The sequence below is a fragment of the Phanerochaete carnosa genome (assembly GCF_000300595.1).
Source record: "Phanerochaete carnosa HHB-10118-sp unplaced genomic scaffold PHACAscaffold_2, whole genome shotgun sequence".
Taxonomy (NCBI): domain Eukaryota; kingdom Fungi; phylum Basidiomycota; class Agaricomycetes; order Polyporales; family Phanerochaetaceae; genus Phanerochaete; species Phanerochaete carnosa.
This window is the reverse complement of record NW_006767629.1, coordinates 1,964,570-1,982,386: the sequence shown is the minus strand read 5'-3', so window position 1 is coordinate 1,982,386 and position 17,817 is coordinate 1,964,570. Positions and strand designations below refer to the sequence as shown.

The 17,817-nt window shown below is 54.7% G+C and overlaps 6 protein-coding genes across 6 annotated transcripts; 2 read left to right on the top strand and 4 right to left on the bottom strand.

The window, feature by feature from the left end:
• Positions 1-372: 372 nt before the first annotated feature.
• PHACADRAFT_249744 (uncharacterized protein) lies at positions 373-2,570 on the bottom strand. The gene is made up of 6 exons (XM_007391825.1): positions 2,183-2,570; positions 1,996-2,124; positions 1,394-1,947; positions 1,001-1,340; positions 796-936; positions 373-744 (listed from the first exon to the last, which is right to left on the bottom strand). Exons 1-6 carry the CDS (start codon positions 2,561-2,563, stop codon positions 457-459), a joined length of 1,833 nt encoding a protein of 610 aa, XP_007391887.1. The 5' UTR covers positions 2,564-2,570; the 3' UTR covers positions 373-456.
• A 179-nt stretch (positions 2,571-2,749) lies between these two features.
• PHACADRAFT_249741 (uncharacterized protein) lies at positions 2,750-5,886 on the bottom strand. Its single transcript, XM_007391824.1, has 7 exons — positions 5,541-5,886; positions 5,004-5,479; positions 4,461-4,952; positions 4,274-4,410; positions 4,140-4,221; positions 3,034-4,080; positions 2,750-2,976 (listed from the first exon to the last, which is right to left on the bottom strand). The coding sequence occupies exons 1-7, from the start codon at positions 5,861-5,863 to the stop codon at positions 2,846-2,848; spliced, it is 2,688 nt and encodes an 895-aa protein (XP_007391886.1). The 5' UTR covers positions 5,864-5,886; the 3' UTR covers positions 2,750-2,845.
• Positions 5,887-6,093: 207 nt separating this feature from the next.
• PHACADRAFT_249739 (glycoside hydrolase family 13 protein) lies at positions 6,094-8,599 on the bottom strand. The gene is made up of 7 exons (XM_007391823.1): positions 8,341-8,599; positions 8,175-8,290; positions 7,804-8,125; positions 7,312-7,754; positions 6,873-7,258; positions 6,340-6,820; positions 6,094-6,284 (listed from the first exon to the last, which is right to left on the bottom strand). The coding sequence occupies exons 1-7, from the start codon at positions 8,591-8,593 to the stop codon at positions 6,240-6,242; spliced, it is 2,046 nt and encodes a 681-aa protein (XP_007391885.1). The 5' UTR covers positions 8,594-8,599; the 3' UTR covers positions 6,094-6,239.
• Positions 8,600-9,172: 573 nt separating this feature from the next.
• On the top strand, positions 9,173-13,152 carry PHACADRAFT_191669 (uncharacterized protein; the record flags this gene model as incomplete). Its single annotated transcript, XM_007391822.1, has 10 exons — positions 9,173-9,415; positions 9,478-10,144; positions 10,200-10,343; positions 10,399-10,746; positions 10,811-11,102; positions 11,162-11,486; positions 11,537-11,728; positions 11,789-11,931; positions 11,984-12,451; positions 12,504-13,152. 10 exons carry the CDS (start codon positions 9,173-9,175, stop codon positions 13,150-13,152), a joined length of 3,471 nt encoding a protein of 1,156 aa, XP_007391884.1.
• Positions 13,153-13,291: 139 nt separating this feature from the next.
• On the bottom strand, positions 13,292-15,294 carry PHACADRAFT_249734 (uncharacterized protein). Its single transcript, XM_007391821.1, has 4 exons — positions 14,369-15,294; positions 14,135-14,312; positions 13,958-14,086; positions 13,292-13,904 (listed from the first exon to the last, which is right to left on the bottom strand). Exons 1-4 carry the CDS (start codon positions 15,102-15,104, stop codon positions 13,322-13,324), a joined length of 1,626 nt encoding a protein of 541 aa, XP_007391883.1. The 5' UTR covers positions 15,105-15,294; the 3' UTR covers positions 13,292-13,321.
• A 1,255-nt stretch (positions 15,295-16,549) lies between these two features.
• On the top strand, positions 16,550-17,491 carry PHACADRAFT_169853 (uncharacterized protein). The gene is made up of 2 exons (XM_007391820.1): positions 16,550-16,949; positions 17,020-17,491. The coding sequence occupies exons 1-2, from the start codon at positions 16,872-16,874 to the stop codon at positions 17,482-17,484; spliced, it is 543 nt and encodes a 180-aa protein (XP_007391882.1). The 5' UTR covers positions 16,550-16,871; the 3' UTR covers positions 17,485-17,491.
• Positions 17,492-17,817: the final 326 nt, after the last annotated feature.

Genomic DNA, 17,817 nt, shown 5'->3' with positions numbered 1-17,817 from the left:
GCTCCCCAGCTTTTCCACGCAACGCATCGGTCTTGCGGACTAGAGCCAAAACATTCGCAATTTCATACATAGGGAGAAAACGGTATGTTGTTACATGCGGGTCTGGAGTCGAGCGACACAAAGCTCCGAGCGAGGGGCGGGAATGGGCGCCTTTTCATTGATGGCGGTAAGCGTCCAGCTTGACTTGAAATGGCAAGTCAAGATGTTTGAAGATCCCAGAAGCTTATAGGCCGAAATTTGAAACTTGACCACAGGATTATTGTAAAACGATGGCCTACACACGTATACCTATCGCATACCTGGAAACACTCTATCGGATATCCACAGAACGGAGGGCGCATCGTTACTTCTCCCGAGCTGTGGCAAAGCGCATGACACGTCCGCCAGACATCCGATAAACTCCGAAATAGTAACTAGGAATACATTGTATAGCATAGATGAATGAAAGAACATAACTCAATATGTTTCCCAATAGACATCTGACAACACATCCCGCATCAATCTCCAATGGCGCAGCGCCTCGACGTCCTGCCAGTCAGTCAGGGAGCTCTTCTCGTCTGTCAGAATATACTTCTCTTTGACGTCCTTGTCGGCGAGGTCCAGTCCCCCCACAATCAAATCTCCGCTGACTTCGCGCTCGGAAATCGTGGAAAGTATGCGGGAGCGCAAAAAGGAGCGGAGGAAGTCGGCCTCGACTGCAGGGCGGAAGATCAAAGGTTCTGGTGAAGGGCTGCAGAAGAATATCTGCCGCAACGTGAGCATGCCAGTACCCAGACTCATCGACGAGAAACATACCCAGTTTACGAATTCTGTTTTCAACTTCTCTTGAGACATGGGTTCGACCGAATCATGGAAAACCCGGCATTGTGGGAAATTTTCCTTCAATGTCAAGTAGACGGCCTTCGCCGAGTCGGACTGCAAGCTTCCGGCGAAGTTCTATGGCAGGGCCCCATTAATGATTCTGATCATAGGACGACTGGTACTGCATGGAAATACTTACAACAGTTACAACCGCATCAGGCTTGATGATCTTCGTGAGGTCCTGCCAGAACCTGAGTGTGAACAAATGACTAGGCACACCGCCTCCGGAAAACAGATCATGTATGACAAAGTCGAATGGGTCGTACTCCGCCTTCGAGCCATCATCCGCCGACGTCGTGTTCTCGGTCCTTTGGATGACGAAGCCTCTGCCGTCGCTGATATACACCTTATCCGGCTCTGCAACCTCCAATCCGAAGTACTCGGTGGCCGCATCATACACTGCTTGGTCGACCTCGACGATCGTCGTGGAGACGCCACGCTTGATAAAGGACGACGCCGCGATCCCAGTACCAAGTCCACTAGTGTCCGAGGGTCGTCAGTAAGGCTACCAAGAGGAGTACCAGGTACCCACATCATTAATGCACTCTGCTTCTCACCAGCACCGGGTCGCTCAACCAACAGAGCAGCCTCTTGAGCGACAAAGGCCGAATAGATCGAGTCGCCGATCGGGGTCGAATGCTTGTCATGTCCAAGGGGGGTGCGGCGATCTAAGCTGAAGACGCGCTCACCTAGCCACACACCGCCTAGCAGCGAGTGTCCAGCACGCATGTACCTTATCGAATGCGGCTCAGTGACATTGCCGGCCTTGATCATGGCGGGCGTCGGCGGCGGAACCTCCCCAACTACTACGACTCCGGAATAGGGAGAGCCGACGGAGGACAGGATCCGAAGTGATGTTTCGGGGTGAATGAAGGGCTCTGGCAGGGGTTTCGGCAGAGTGGGAGGCTGGAGATTGTTGAAGATGAATGGCACGAGAGGCAAAACAGCGAGCCGCATGAGGTTGCTACTTGTGAAATTCGACCTGGCCTTGACCGCAGGCCTGCCAGGGACTGTGATAGTGTCGAAAGACGGGACAAACGGCAGAGCTGCCCAGGATACGAGCGCGGCACAGCCAATATATACAAGCTGCATCCTTCAGTCGACTCTTCTGACACGCAAAACACCAAGACTAACCAGATCTCTCTCGGATGTGTTGCAGAGGAACTCGAACGTCGGCCAGAGGTCTTGCAAAGTCATGATGGCCATTCTGCATACAGGCAAGCTCATCGCCTGGAAAGGCGAGCCCTGCAGCTCCGTGCTTTTCTGCCGAGCGTTGCCCCGTCATCAGCTTAGCCCCGGCAGACAAGAGCACGACACGCACCTGCAGTTCCTTGACTATCGCAATTCCCCAATACAACACCGGCCCAATCACGCACGCATGTGTCGCCACGGGACCCCACACAGGGTCGTGCCACCTGCCGGTGTGCGCGGCCGCCCAGTACGCGGTCTGCGGCATCGCGCAGAGCAGCGCGCCGACAGCGAGCAGCGCGTTCGAGAGCGAGAGCGTCGGTGTGAACATGCCCGCAATGCACGCAAGCCACACGACCTTGTTCAGGTGGAGGTGGGTCGGCGCGGAGCCGTACAACGGCTGCAGGCTGCGTTCGTAGCCATACGTCGCGATCGACAAGCCAAGCAGGACGACGAGGGAAAGAGCGTTGCTTGCTGCGGACACGAAGGGGCCGCGTGCGGCTGGCTGTGACATGGCCAGGCAGTCTTCTGGTGGAGGGGAGGAGTGAAGACGAGGCGTCCGCCAGCGAGCTCATCCTGATTTTTGATGAAAGGGCGACCTTGGCGCAGTGCGGGGAAATGGATCTCTTCCGAGGTTCCTCCTGTGATCGGGTCAGGCACCTCCTGACGAGCTTTGGCGCCACTAGCAGACACAATCGCAGACCAGACAACATAGCCCAGTATATTCAGCAGTCAAGAGATTACAGACGAATGTTCAATACATGTTAGAATCCGGCGCACACCGCCAGTTAAACAATTAAGGCTCGATCTTATCTGCGAGCTTGTCGACGAGCTTCTGCAGCCTCTTGATCTCGTACTTGGCAAGAGTAGCGTTGTTATCAATAGTAAAGGACTCTGTAAGAGCGGGCAGAGTAGTCGCACCGTAACCTGCAAGCGCAAACCGTCAGCTGCACCTTCTCTAAACGACGTAAGAAGTCGACCCACCGAGCCACTTGCCAGGGGCGACACCGAGATGTTTGTACCATTCGCGGTCCTTGATACCATCCTTGGAGATGAAGCCCCGCTCGAATGCGACGAGCTTCTGGTTAGCTTTGCGGACACGCTTGACTGCCTTCTTCAGCTTTTTATACAGATGCTTGTTGTGGTGGCCCTTGCCCTTCATCTGACAATGATGTCCCTCGAGGTGCTCCTTCACCAAGATGGGAGCGCGTCCAATGCGAGGTTGGATGGCACGGCCTTCCTCAGTGGTGAAGGATGGGACATTGACAACGGACACAGCCTCTTGACTGTCGAGCTTCTTGTGCTCTTGGTGGCACTCCTTGCCAAAGACCTTCTTGATCTTGCAGATCGCCTTGCGCACCTTACGGTGAATGATCCTGCGTCTCATGAGCTTCCGAACAATCTTCTTCAGCTCTTTCTCCGCCTCATACTTCTCCTGGTCGAGAGCGATGCTCGCTCTCTGGAGGGCGTGCAACGAGTGTCGGAGAGACGAGAAGTCTACGTCGAGCGAAGTCGCGCTAGCGATAGACTCGACCCGTTCCAAGTAGCTGCCTAGCTCGTAAGCGTAGTAAGTGGTGTTGATTGGAAGGGTGATAGAGTCCAGAAGACGAAGAGTTTGGAGTCCGAGCAACTTTGCGATGGCCACATGGCGGAAGAAGCCCGGGTCCCCGTAGAGCTCCTGCCACCGCTGGGAGTCGTAGACAGAGTGGTAGTGATAAGCCGCATCATGGGGGGTATTTCCAAAGCCCATATTCGTGCTCGCAACTCCAATGTGCTGCAAGAACACTGTGTAGTCACTGCCGGAGCCTAGCGGGTTGACGCCAAGGTCGTCCGCCTGCTGTGCTTCAGCCTCGTACATTTCGAGGACCCCCTCCTTGGCGGTACCTTGGAAGATACCAACATCGTTCCTGGCATCCCATAGGGATCTCCCGGGTATTGTTGGATGTGGGATCTCCTCTGCAGCACTACGGACAAGGTGGGACAGCGAAGGAGAGGCGCTGGCTCCGAAGCGAGCGCCAGAGACAGAAGAGTCTGTGAGACGAGAAACTATGAGTTTGATTGGAGACATCCTCGTGCGGAGAGACGCGTACCAAGGTTGATGTACGCGACAACGTTCTCCTCAATGAAGTCTGCGAAATCTTCTCCCCACTCAGTACTACCGATCAAACCATACTAGGGAGTCTCGATTAGATATGTCCACTGATGAAGCAAGAAGTGCGCATACCTCCTCAGCGTCCCAGCTTGCGATGACGAGCGTCCTCAGCGGCTTCCATCCCTTCTTGAGAAGGTGACCCAGTCCGCGGACGAACTCATGAGTTGACACAGTGCCAGACGAAGGGTCGGTCGCGCCCATGACCCATGCTGCATCAAGGCTCAGTCAAAGAGTATTGAGAAAGTAGCTGAAGACTTACCATCACGATGATTTCCCACAATAACGACTTCGTCCTTGATATGCCCAGGGATAACACCCATCGTGTTCCAGATCGGGATAACTCCAGTGTCCACATGGTTGACAAGCGACACCGTCCGGTTCAGCCCGCCTTCAGAGATCTCATTGAGCAACACCTGCGCATTCGCCCACGAGATTGGCAGGCTCGGAATCCGGGGAATGTTTTCACCCTCGGTGCGTGTGCTGTTCTCGTACGCGGGAGATCCAGGCGTCGTAGGGTCACCAGGATACATTGAGAGAAACTGTACTGAACCGCGCTGGACAGACGTCGGGTTACGTGCGGGACCGTATGGGTAAGCAAGGTAGCCGTTGTCCTCGGTAACAGCGCCGTCGTCGGAAGGGTCCGAGAAGATGAGCACGCCTGCAGCGCCAAGCTCCTGCGCACCCTTGACCTTGAGACCGCGGAAGATGCCTCCATAGCGAGCGAGGACGATTGAGCCAGTGAAATTTACGCCTGATGTCTGTCAGAATTTCGGCAACACGACAGTACGACAGTGAGTCTCACCTTTCTCAACGAGAGCCTTGAAGTCTTCCTGTCGCCCATAGTTCGCATATATGAGCTTGCCTGACGCCTCTCCCGAAGCACTAAGGCCATGGAACACTGGTACAGCCTCAACGTACTGTCCCGCCTCCGGGTCCGTCTCGTCCGCGACCTCCTCGAGCGGGGCAGTCCATACAGGCTGCCCGTCCTCACCCAGGATTGTCACGCTGTGGTTAACCGGGGTATTCATGACCGGGTAGTACACGTCGATCCACGCCGTAGGGGCATTCGAATGCGGGATGGACAAGGTGGCGTTCCGCGACTCGGCCGAGCCGGCGGAATAGATGGGTTCGCTCGCAGGCGCGACCGCGCCGAGCTCACTTTGTAGCAGAGAGAGCCAGAGCTTGGCGGTGTCGAAGTCGCCGGGTGTGCCTGCCATGTGTGGCGTCGTAGCATATTGGCGGGAGGCCAGGATTGCGCTCGCGGGGTTGGGAACGGTTCTGGGTCGCCATGAGCTCACACTAGTCCTGGCGAGTACAACGACGAAAGAGGAGCACTCACAGATAGGCGTGCTCCGTGGCCTTGCCGTGCAGAACTGGGTGCTTCGCACCCCCATGCTTCCCGCCGCCGTGGTGGTGGTGATGGTCGAACGCGAATAACTCAGGGAGCCAGGCACCCACCTCGGCGTCGACCTCGGCTTTCATCTGAGAGCCCCAGTAACGCAGGGTAAGGAACACCAGCGAGAGTACGACAAGGTGCCTGGCAAATGTCGCCAGGCGACGGCATTTCTTTACTCTTGCGTCCTTCGCGGGTACAGGCGCAGGAGCTTGCACAGGGGGCGGGATGCCCTCCTTTTCATTCGTCGATAGCGGTTTGTAGTCCATCTCTGGCTGGCAAATGCAGCTCTCAGCAGGAGGACATGGGTGTAGCAAACAGATATGGTCCCAGCTGGAGCATGTGGAGAAGGGAATTATATACGTGGTGCGTGAGATCGCGCAAAGCTGCAATTAGTGATCGCGCGCCGTCGGCGCGTAGCCTCCGCTACCAGATTCGCAAGTTCTGTCCAGCCGACTCATGATGCATGATCAGGCACATTTTCGCTGGCAAGTATTTTGAGCAGCGCGCAGTATATTCCTTTCAAGGTTTTCTAGACTCGGGCTAATAGTACACTTCGATATTCTTACAACTTCCATTTCTAGTTCGATCCTTCTCATGGCGAAAAACCAAATTCCCAGAGGCTCAGGCAGGACGAAGAGCCACTTAGTCCTTGGCGAGAACAATAGCGGTGCGGCTAGGAACGTACACCTGCAAACACTGATCAGCGATCCCCGCATATTCTGCAAAACGGAGGCAGACACACCTGGATGTAGTTCTTCCTGTTGCACCACTCCTCAGGCGTCGTGCGGAACGTCGCGTTCAAGTCAATGTTGTCAAACCCTCCAAACCGCTTCTCGTCGCTGGAAAGCACTATGCGGTATGTGCCGGCAACATCCGCACCGATGCGATAATCTGTGAAGGAGTTGGTGGGGTGGAAGTTGAACACGAAGACGAGGCCCGCGCGCTCGTACGCGACGACTTTATCGCCTTCATGCTTGAGCGAGACCCAGGCCTGGGGTGCCGCGAGCCAACCGTACTTTTCCTCGAGGTGGTTCATTGCCTTGTCGAACTCGTTCAGGTACCTGTAGCGCAGCATGGGGTCGTCCACAACGTTCCATTGGCGGCGGGCGTAGTGGAAGGAATTTCCGTTGCCTTCGCGTGGGAAGTCAAGCCATTCGGGGTGACCAAACTCATTACCTTCAAAGTTGAGGTAGCCTTCGCCACCAAGGGAGTGAACCAGGAGCCTAGGAATTGCGTTAACTCCTGAGTTCACGCGGGCAAAACGAGAAAACTTGCCGGATCATCTTGTGCAGTGCGATGCCTCTGGAAATAATCGGTGTGTACTCCGTTAGGTCGGACATGTTGGTGTACATCTCTTTGTCCATGAGCCAAAACGCTAGGGTCTTGTCTCCGACTAACGCTTGATCGTGACTCTCCGCGTAAGCAATGCTCCGTTCTCCGTGACGCCGGTTGGTTAGAGTGTGGACGATGTTGGCAAAGTCCCATTCATCGTCACTCTTGTGCTTCAAAAGCTTGATCCACATGTCTGGTATGGCCATAGATAAACGATAGTCAAAGCCGACACCACCCTTCGACACGGGTGTGCAGAGAAGTGGCATGCCGGACACATCCTCTGCAATGGTGATGCATCCCGGGAAAAGGGTGTGCATGGCGTCGTTAGCCTACGACAATGCTGAGCATTGCGTCATTCATGTCAAGGTTCTAGGGCACTCACAAGCATCAAATACACGACGGCTTGGAGATCCACTTGATCTCCGAAGTATTCGTGGTATCCTCCCGAAAAGCCTGTACCGATGCCATGGTGGACGTACATCATGCTGGTGACGCCATCGAAGCGGAAGCCATCGAAATGATACTCTTCCATCCAGAACCGGAGGTTGCTCATGAGGAAACGGAGCACTTCGTGGTGACCATAATTGAAAAGACGGCTGTCCCAAAGCTCGTGCTGGCCCTTGCCGCCTCCATGGAAATAGAGGTGATCTGTGCCGTCAAACTGGTTGATACCATCCAAGACGTTCTTGCACGCGTGAGAGTGAACGATATCAAGGAGGACAGTGATTCCCATGCCGTGAGCAGTATCGATGAGCTCCTTCAGGTCTTCCGGATTACCATAGCGAGAGCTGGCGGCGAAGAAGCTGGTCACTTGGTATCCGAACGCTACAAAGCAAATGAGTGTCGCGCGAAATGAGTATTCGCTTCAACTCACAGGCATAATACGCGTGCTCCATAACGGCCATGAGCTGAATAATATTATACCCAAGGTCTCTGATGCGCGGAAGTGTGTCCCTAGTGAACTCCTTGTAAGTTCCAACCCTGTGTTCTGGTGTCGAGATGCCGACATGCGCTTCGTATATACGAGCACTGCGCGGTTGCGGTGGACGCTTGTTCTTGAACTGGTAGCGTTCAGAGGGAGGAGGGTTCCAGAAACGCGCTTCGTATACGGGCGACACGGACAGATCTTGGGTGACCCGCGTTATCCAAGCGGGGATGCGTTCAACACGCGCCCCAGAAGGTAGGATCAGCGAAATCTGGGTCTGTGTTTAGCCAGTTGCCGTTCCGAGACTTTGAAGGCCGTACCTTCAATTTGGAATCATGAGGAATTGCGCATTCGCCCGTTGCCGTGGGAGGCACGGTGATCTCCCATACACCATATTGGTTCTTGGTCATAGGATGCGAAATGCGGTTCCATTTATCTAGGGTGCTAGATGAACATCGATTCGCGCGATGGAGGCGTCGCACGGACTAAAATCACCAGTGAAGACGGCTTCAACCGCGTTGGGAGCCCATTCGCGATAGACGACAGAATTATCAGGCATGACATTGATACCCATTTTCTCGTAGCCCTTTGTGAAGGCGTCGTAGCCACCCTCGGTCTCTTCGATGGTGTCCTTCCATTTCCTGAAGAGGTCGTGACGATGGAGAATGGCGCCGACCTGGGGCTCGAGCCACGGGTCAAGGTCGAGTACAGACTGGCGGTCAAGCGAGGGAGTTGGCATTGCTCGACGTTCAGCGGAACAGCGATGAGGTGGGTGGTGAGTTCGAGTGGAAATCTCGGGTCAGAGGCTGCATGGATTATACCCAGGCGTCAAGCTGGCATCAATCCACAACGCGAAACGACGCGTCGTGACGTAACACCACGTGAGCGCTGAGCACCCGCTCAGAGTCGCTCTAGACGCGAACTCAAGCAGAGAGTACGGCGATACCACTCCAGCCGTCGTTGCAATTGGCCGACGGACGTTCGGCCATGGTGCACGTTGGTAGAGACCCTGAAGCCATATCTCGTCACGTGACGTCTTGAGCGGGCAGGATTACTGCGTCCCTGTGCATTGCGCCGAGGCTGCGGCGTATCTCCGTACTGATCTTTTCTGACTTGCAAACAGCGTGGTTTCAAAGCAGAGACATTTCTGGACGCGAGAGCTCGCGAGGACGAACGTCGAACGACCGCAGTTTCCAACTCGGGAGTGGGACGATATTCACATGGCACGAGACGCCGCGTGTAGCACTTTGGGGGAGCTTGGCCTGCGGTACTTACACTGCGCGCAGAGTGCTCTCTCCTCGTCCTCCTCCACGTCTTCATGAATTATCTCCGGGGTGCTGTCAGCGCAATCAGTGCCCCATACCAGTACTACAAGGACATAAACCCTTCAACACTCACCGGCGCCATCGACGTCATAGTAATATCCAGACCCAAGCTCGTCCCAAGCACAACAAACCCAGATGAACAGGTCCCCGCCCCAGATGGCGAGAGAGAGCTTGCTTGTTCCCCCTTTCACGTCAGGTTTGGCAAATGGCAGGTCCTGAGGCCAGCAGACAAGAAGGTGCGTGTGCACACAATCCCGCAGTGCAGACAGATCAATCACACTGCAATCATTCATTTTAGGTTAATGTGTACATCAATGGAAACCCAGTACCATTCTCAATGAAGATTGGCGATGCCGGCGAAGCCTTCTTCGTTTTTGAAACGGATGAAGACATCCCAGAGAACATTGTCACAAGTCCCATCCTCGAAGCGACGAAGCCCGGCCAGGCGAACACGGCTGCTCACGTACAGCGCACTGGACGCTTCGGCGCGAAAGAGGACGGCGAGCAAACCCTACCCCAGAGCCAGGAGCTGCCTGAAAGCGCACAGGAGCCCGACTACCTCGATCTCGACGCCAGTCCAGAGCCCAAAGATAGCCCTCCGCCCCAACAGCCTAGTGCTGCGCAGCCGAATACTGCGTCAGACGTAAACTCTTCAGAAGAGGCTACTGTTGATGAGCAAGCTAAGGTAGGACTTCTGGCGCGTACGGCAGCGGCAGGCAAGGCTGCGTTGGGGATGGCTCGTGAGGTTGAGAGGGCTGGGAAGGACAAGCTGGAGGATCACCAGGTCAAAGAGGCTATCAAGGAGGTAGAACGCGAGAAGAGGTCGTATGTCAAGGACAGCGTCGTCGCTGCGAAGAACCTCTACTCCTTTCCACAGTCCAACGGGACTACTGGAGACAAAGGGGACGAGGTCCTGCCTAGTGCTCCGGAGAAGGCTGATACTCCAGATGTCACCTACGGACATGGTACGCTCATCTGGATCGCTATCGATATCTCAGCTCTGAGTGCGTCATTTGTCAGACATGGTGTTTGACGTGGAAGGCTACCATTCCTCGAAATCCCATACTAAGGAACGGTCGGATAGGACTATCACAAGCGGCGGCCGTCGTAGCCCATCTGTAGACTCTACGAGCAGTCGAGAAGATGTTACACCCGGTCCTTCAAGTACGCTGCTTGCCTTTCTCCTAAACCTAGGCCACCTCACCAGAATGATTTTTAGGATCGCCCAGTCCAGATGCTGCAGCAGGGATCCCCTTCCCTCGGGCCACATCTGAGCCTCCGCCAGACCTCGAAGATGACGAGATGCCCGCTCACCACCATCACATGCCTGCTCTTACCTCGCGCTACGGCACCTCTTCACGTACACACAACAAGCGGCCTACGGCAGACTCTGACGCTCTGAAACTCAGCCTTCCCGAGCGGGATCCTGCATTGGTCGAGGAGTATTCCTGGGAGTGGGGTAACTTCCCGCAGAAGACGCCCGTGTGGACTGCGTTTGCGGAGAAGGACGTGAGGGGCAAGGGCAAGAGGGTTTTTCCGGATATTCCAGAGAGGGACGAGAACTCGCGTGAGTGGTGGCCCGACTAGATTGACATTTTTGCCACGACATGCTAAAATACCGGTGCCTACAGCGTCCCAGGAGGCAAAGTATGGTTCGGGTGGGATGCTCACGGTGGATCGCAGAGACCCGACACGATTCCGCGTCTTCATCGAGGGCCACTCCATTGAATTCCAACTGAGCCTAGTTCCAGACCGTGCCCGTGCCTCTGGTCGCTCGAGGAGTCATTCAGGCACATTGGGTGGGAAGGACTCTGTAGAAGATGCCCTGCTGTTCGAAAAGGGCAAGGTTGACTTCGAGACGTTCTTGCGTAACGAAGACATTGTTAGGTCGGAGAATCTAGTATTGTGCTTGGAGGATGACAAGTGGGTCTCAGTGCCGTGCTGGCACTTTTGCGCGGAGGCTTATTCTTCACCTTACGCAGATACATTACGCGAGCGGACAACTCCCCATTGATGGAGGCGCTTTTACTATGGCGTCGTGCCGCTCTTGAGAAAGGTCCGCCACAGGCCTCCTCTCGGGCTGCTTCTCCAGCACCATTCTCCGACGAGGAAAGCGCACTATCAGGAGACGAAAGTCGCCCGGAGCGTCCCAGACTCGCGCGGCCCTCGACGGGAGACGAGGGCAAACCTGTAGCGCCAAAGCCCTCATCATCATCTTGGATACGGTGGTGGAGCAGACGGACTGCGGACTCGACATCTCCGACAAGACCGGACTTGAAGCAGGGGAACTCTGCGCCCTCAGAATTGGTATGAATTGACGCGTTCTCACCAGTTGTGCCTTCTGATGGTAGTTCCAGGAGAAGAAGAATGGCGTCAAGAAATTACAGAGCGATTTTCAGCCGCCATCTCGGTCTGTTAGTCCAACACTTGTGGGTTCGCCTGAACCGGCGCCCAGTACTTTGGACCTCGCACCTTCATTCCAGCAGGATGGCGAGCAGAAACCTCGGACGCGCTTTGCGAAGACACTGCGCTTGACCTCCGAGCAGCTGGTATGACTCCAAACGTCTTGCGATAGTTACTCCGCTGACATGTACGCATCACGCTTGCAGAAATCGCTTAATCTGAAGCCTGGCGCGAACTCAATCACATTCTCGCTGTCCTCCTCCGGCGCCGCGGCGTGCACAGCTCGAATATTTGTATGGGATTACACAGACATGGTAGTTATTTCTGATATTGACGGCACCATCACAAAGTGCGTCTGCTCTTTGGTATGTCCTTGCTATATGCTAAATGCCAGCTGCCAGGTCGGATGCCTTGGGGCATGTCTTCACCATGATTGGCCGCGACTGGACGCACCTCGGCGTCGCGAAGCTCTACACTGACATTGCGCGAAACGAGTACAAGATCATGTACCTCACATCGCGAGCGATTGGGCAGGCCGATTCGACAAGAGATTATCTACGTGGCATTAAGCAGAACGATTACCAGCTGCCAGAGGGCCCCGTCATCATGAGCCCGGATCGGCTCATGGCGTCGCTGCACCGTGAGGTCATTATGCGCAAGCCTGAGATGTTCAAGATGGCATGTCTTCGCGATATCCAGAGGCTGTTTAGTCCACTGTCCAAGAATCCGTTTTATGCGGGCTTCGGGAACAGGATCACGGATGCGCTATCCTACCGGAGCGTCAGCGTCCCCAGCTCGAGGATATTTACGATCGATTCGTCGGGAGAGGTGAAGATGGAGCTACTTGAGTTGGCTGGGTACAAGTCTTCGTAGGTGACCAAATGCGACTGCAGTCCATTTTACTGACGCATATATGCACAGGTATATCCATATGACGGACCTGGTAGACCAGATGTTCCCACCAATTAACCGTCAGTGGGCTCCAGAGTTCACCGACCTCAACTACTGGAAGACACCCATCCCCGACATCCCCCTACCAGATCTAACACCACCCTCCCCTGCGTTGAGCGCGCGCTCCGACACCTCGAACCAGAGTACCCTCGCGCGCCTACGACACTTCAGCTTGACCGCACGCACTTCGAGCACTCCAAGTTGGCAGAACACATCCCCCTTACCGGAAGCAGTGAGCCGAAGGGACACGCACCTGCGGCAGATGAGCTCGTTCGAGCGTCTGAGCAGCACGCTGTCGAACCTGGCCGTGTCGGGCTCGGCGATCGCGAGCCCGCGCACGACGACGCCGACGAGCATGGACTCGGAGAGTGAGGACGAGGACGACCTCGAGCAGGGCCAGGTGCCGCGCAGGCGCGAGAGGAGACGCAGTGTCTCCAGCATGCCGGGATCCCTACCTGGATCGTCGAGCTCGGACGAGGAGCATTTTGGAGAGGACGACGAGGACGGCGAAGATGAGGATTACGGGTACGATGGAGGCAACGAGGAGGAAGTGGCGGAGGAGGCGTTCGATGAGGATTTGCTCGCTGCTGGTGAGATGCAGAATGTGCCCTTTTTGTAGATGTCGTAATTCTTCGTAGATATACATGTATTAACGATTTTCAATGGTGGTGCTGGAACACGGAAGACGGCAAGTGTGGCCGCGCGAGGACCTTAAAACCTCTCAAGGACAGCACGAGCGTGAGCCAAATTAGAGACTTGAAAGATGGGGTCTGTTTATTCGGCTACTATTACAGCTTAGCCTTGACTTGATCGTTAGTCGTAAACGTAGACGTCCTTGCATTATCCTCTTGGCCCTCTTCCCAATACACGACCGTCACAGTAATATCGTCCCTGTATTTCCTCGATAAAGGCGACGGGATGCTCAACAGCTGCCTCAGCTTCACCTCATCTCCACCACCAAACGCGTTCCTGATCAAGTGCGTGCTGACATTGCTGTCGACGAAGGCCCAAGAGCTCTCTTCAGCACTCCGCTGCCGCTTATCCTTGCCCTCAATCGTGTTGCCCGTCGTCGTCGGTACGAGGTGCGACAGCTCCGACTTGGAAATTGTGCCCTTGAGCCCAGCGAGGTGCCCACCTACTAGCGCGACGACCTCCTCGGACGTCAACTCGTCCCAGAGACCGTCAGTAGCGAGCACGACAAACTTCATTGTCGATTTGGGTTTCTGTTTAGGCACAGAGCCGGAAGAAGGGAGGAAGGAAAGATCGCGATGTGTCACCACCGGACGCGCCGTGACGTATGGTGGTGTCTTGAGCAGCGCGGGAGTAGGCCGCATGGACTGGCCGCTGCCCTCGTAGAATGCCTTGTTCAGACTGGGCCAACATGTGAGGAGTTGCGCATTTGAAGAGAAGATCGACACGCTTACAGGGCTTGAACGTCAGCCGGCCATTTATACCGCGCATCGCCAAATGCACGGCTGGGTTCGAGCCCACCGAGAACACGTCCTCTCATGATGACAGTGTCAGCTTCGTCAGCGGGGTGCTCGGCTTGCATCCTGAGTTTCTGGTCAACAGAAAACTATTTTCAATCGGAGTATACTGACCTTCGCAGCTCATTTGGATTACGGCCGGTCTGGTCTTCAGTGAGCACGTCAACTCGCCAGAAGCCGGCTCCATCGGGCGTTTGTTCCCATACACCAGCAACTGCACGGCTATCTCCACTCAACGCGACATAGAGATTCTTGTGTGCTGTGTCAAACATTGCGAGCAGCGCGCAGCTACCTAGAGGAGCAAGTCTACGGACCAGGACAGACTTGCGGACGGGAGCTGACTCGTACCTGAAATGGCAGGCCGCAACATGGCCTCCGCCAATGGGTGCTTGCTCAGGTCCGGTATAGGCTGCTCCTTAGTGCCTTCTTGTACCATGGTCTGAGCTAGAAATCGAAGAGGAGCGTCGACGATTTCTGAGTCCAGATTCGTGAATGCCCTCTGTATTGCAAGAGATACAAATTGAGGGTTCGCGTCGAATGGTATCTGGGTAGCCGCGGCGGGAGACAGCAGGGCTTTTAAGTTCGTCAACGTTCCCGACTTCGGAATGATAGCGGATGGCTCTCGAATGAGTAGGTCAAGCTCAAGAGCGACTGCTGGAATGAGAACCCGCGACAGTAGACGTGAAGTGTGATAACCTCCATGACCATCCATGACAGCGAAGAATAGTATGTCTCCTGGAGGAGACAACTCTGATGGATCACGTTCCACAATCTTGCTTGCATTAGCGTCCTCTATTGGGTTATTCGACGCGAGATGTGCTGTATGTTGCTTCCAAACAATGCCACGACGTAAGACCGACGTCGCTTGGGCACGTTCATGTAACCGCTCCTCGACTTCTTCTTTGATTAGAAGTTGAATGGCACGAGTGGACATAGAGGCTTTGCCGTCAGGTCCTCTAACCCTCACGGAGAGGTCAAATGTTTCTCTTGGCTTGGGCTTGGAGGTGTACTTGAAGTAGAGGTAGCCTGGCGCACCAACCAATACGGCAGTGCCCACAACTGGTTTCCACAACCGTCTGAACATTGGCACGTCTCTGCAAGAGCGTAGTGGTCCTGCTGGAAGGAGACAGGCTTTCCTATGGGAACGTAGACTGTGCAAACCGGACTGTTATGCCAACAGCACTGGTATCTGCTGGGGCGAACTCAGGTCTTGGCTATGTCGACACGCAGAGTGTGCGTACCTTTGTACCGTGTAATGGTATGTCCCTACGTGAGCATACAAGCAGCCGCTAGCCACATAAATACTCTGGCAGTGGCAAGAGATTCGTGTAGTGGATGAGGATGAAAGTGAGAGTTGGATCCCTCGTGATTGGCGCTTGGGTGCCGCTGAGAGTTTCCTGACGCAGTGCCCTACCGGCGCAGAAAGCGGCACATCCTCCGCATCATTATTGTTCTGGGCTGCTTCCAGCAATTCAAAAGCGGTGCTGGATCCCAGACAAGGACGCGTACCTAATCGATGGTCGCCCGCCCCGCAGAATACGACACGGACATCGTTTATTCTACTGGCTCTACAATGTTAATGGAGGATATTTCGGACGACACTCCCCGGCAAAACGTGGCGCACATGTTTACAGACGACAAGGATCCCGAATGGCACTAGTGGACCCGGTTAAGTGGTGTTTGGGGGTCAAGTTGGGGGTATATATGTCTGTGGGTAGTTGCTGCGACGCTCGTCGTCTGACTTGATCTCTAGCAGCCCGGCCTCCGTCTCAGCAAGCGGCTTCTGGCCCATACGCAGTTCTGCGTGCGTTGACTGCCATGTCTATATCTCGCTAAGAGCTACTTTTGCTACCAACGCAGAATTTCTTCGCATCTCAATGATCTCATGTCTTTGCACTGCACCTGTACCCTTCTTCGCCTGCGCTTTTATTATATACAGTCTTCTTCGTATTGACGCGGATATCTCACTTGTTCCACTCCTGCTCAGCGAGACGAGGTCAGTGTAGTTCAGTCTGAAGTCTGAGTTAATATGCTACTCTATGCTAGCAACCGTCCTGTCGAACAACCTTGCCGTCGCGCCGCTTGGAGTCACGCTTCGCGGCAAGAAGCAGGTCGAATCCTTCTTCTCAAATATTACCCTTGATGCGTCGCACTGTACTTCTCTGCCTGGTCCTTACCTTGTCCAGCGCACTGGCGTGGTCAAGTTCACCGATGCAAAGGCGCTGTTTGAAACGCGTGACATCATAAGATGACGCTTGAGTGCACGTGAGCGAGCACGTCCAGCACTGGCCCAGCAGTGCTAGTGAACGTTCACTTTGTGCTTCGACATTCGTTCCGCGAGCAGGACCAAGGGGCCCGCAACCGCGTCAAGCCCCGCACCAGCTTCTCTAGCATGGTGGTTGGTTGTGCGTGCGAGTTGGGCAACTGATAAGACGACAAATTCACACGATTCTGATAATCAGACTAGGACCATGACACTGCACGAAGCAAAGTCATATTGTACCTGACCTTTTCACATTCGCTTGCAAGCAAAGTCTACATGTGAAGGCTTTCGCAATGAGCAGCTCGCGATCGCCTCCGATTTGGGCTCCGATTGCCGTCGTCTTGCCGAACGGACAGCAAGTATGGACGATGTACGACCACCAGGCCGGACGCCATCAATTGTTTTGTGACCTTCACGGAAAATCAATCAAGCTGACAGTGTATGCCAACCCCTACCCGCCATTCGAGCATCATAGCTCGAAAGGCTGCAAGGCCAGCCGATCGGAGCAGCATGCAGCTGGAATAGTTTAGAATAGGCGACAACAGAGTTTACTTCCGAACGAGGCCAAGTACTATCACTGAGACAACCATGCTCACCCTCGATGAGGACGCGCTTCGCCAGCTTCTCATGTACCTCGCCATCCCTGATTTACTTGCAATGAGACAAGTAAGTTGATTCGGCATACATACCTGCCTGCAGGTCTGACCTTCCTTCGTCCTTCGACCCCTATCTTCAGACCTGCAAGCAGATTGAAATCCTTACTCGAGATCCCCAGTTGTGGATTCACATCCGTCGTCGTGTTGCCACAGCACCACACATCGCTCTTCCCGCATATCACAAATTGGTCTCCGCCCTGTCTGGTTCTGAGGTGGAAGCACTCGTCTCGCATGCCCTCCGGCTAACCGACACTTTGTATCGCCCAAATCCTTCCGGCATGAACGTAATCAAAGCCCCTTCGATTCCTCTCCACCAACCACGCTCCGTGACTTGGGTCAAGTTTGTTCGAGATCAGCTCGTCGTCGTCGCCTCGTCGGATGCTCACAAGAGCTCTCTTACTCTCTGGTCCATCCCAGAGCTGCTCCAAAGTGAGAGAACTATGGCATCGTTGACAGAATGTCACCTTCCGTGGCCTGTGTACCGTGGTGCGTCAGATTCACAAAGCGACGGCGCAGTATTTGCACTTGAACTTCGGTGCAGGTGAGACGCTATTGTGTCGACCGTCATGGTGTATGAATGACTGACGTATCATAGCGTACCTTCCATCCTAGTCGTGTGTCTTCGCTACACAAGCCAGTTAGCCCCAACATTTTTTCAGAAAGCGAGCCTAGAAGGTGCAGCTGTTCTCCGAAGCCTTCGTGGAGACTTGGTCGGATTCGGGCTCTTCAATGAACCGAGTGTACCGTGCGTCTGGAACTGGCGGCGGGGCCGTGTGAACCTTTTCTATCGAGAACCCAGTACAAAGGTGAGTCATTGGATTGCGCATCTTGGTTCTTGCCTCACGGTCGTTCAAGGGCGGTCGTGTCGCAATGGCTTT

Excerpts from the sequence above, each read along its gene's own strand:
- PHACADRAFT_249744 (XM_007391825.1), bottom strand. The coding sequence starts at position 2,563 with ATGTCACAGCCAGCCGCACGCGGCCCCTTCGTGTCCGCAGCAAGCAAC. Across the intron at positions 1,948-1,995 it reads ACACATCCGAGAGAGATCTG|CTTGTATATATTGGCTGTGC; the intron begins GTTAGTCTTGGT and ends TGAAGGATGCAG. Across the intron at positions 937-1,000 it reads CTGATGCGGTTGTAACTGTT|AACTTCGCCGGAAGCTTGCA; the intron begins GTAAGTATTTCC and ends GCCCTGCCATAG.
- PHACADRAFT_249741 (XM_007391824.1), bottom strand. The coding sequence starts at position 5,863 with ATGGACTACAAACCGCTATCGACGAATGAAAAGGAGGGCATCCCGCCC. Across the intron at positions 4,411-4,460 it reads TGTGGGAAATCATCGTGATG|CATGGGTCATGGGCGCGACC; the intron begins GTAAGTCTTCAG and ends GCCTTGATGCAG. Across the intron at positions 4,081-4,139 it reads TGTCGCGTACATCAACCTTG|ACTCTTCTGTCTCTGGCGCT; the intron begins GTACGCGTCTCT and ends CTCGTCTCACAG.
- PHACADRAFT_249739 (XM_007391823.1), bottom strand. The coding sequence starts at position 8,593 with ATGCCAACTCCCTCGCTTGACCGCCAGTCTGTACTCGACCTTGACCCG. Across the intron at positions 6,821-6,872 it reads GCACTGCACAAGATGATCCG|GCTCCTGGTTCACTCCCTTG; the intron begins GCAAGTTTTCTC and ends CGCAATTCCTAG. Across the intron at positions 6,285-6,339 it reads ACAGGAAGAACTACATCCAG|GTGTACGTTCCTAGCCGCAC; the intron begins GTGTGTCTGCCT and ends CAGTGTTTGCAG.
- PHACADRAFT_249734 (XM_007391821.1), bottom strand. The coding sequence starts at position 15,104 with ATGTTCAGACGGTTGTGGAAACCAGTTGTGGGCACTGCCGTATTGGTT. Across the intron at positions 14,313-14,368 it reads GTTGCGGCCTGCCATTTCAG|GTAGCTGCGCGCTGCTCGCA; the intron begins GTACGAGTCAGC and ends TTGCTCCTCTAG. Across the intron at positions 13,905-13,957 it reads CCGGCTGACGTTCAAGCCCT|TCTGAACAAGGCATTCTACG; the intron begins GTAAGCGTGTCG and ends ATGTTGGCCCAG.
- PHACADRAFT_169853 (XM_007391820.1), top strand. The coding sequence starts at position 16,872 with ATGCTCACCCTCGATGAGGACGCGCTTCGCCAGCTTCTCATGTACCTC. Across the intron at positions 16,950-17,019 it reads ATTTACTTGCAATGAGACAA|ACCTGCAAGCAGATTGAAAT; the intron begins GTAAGTTGATTC and ends CCCTATCTTCAG.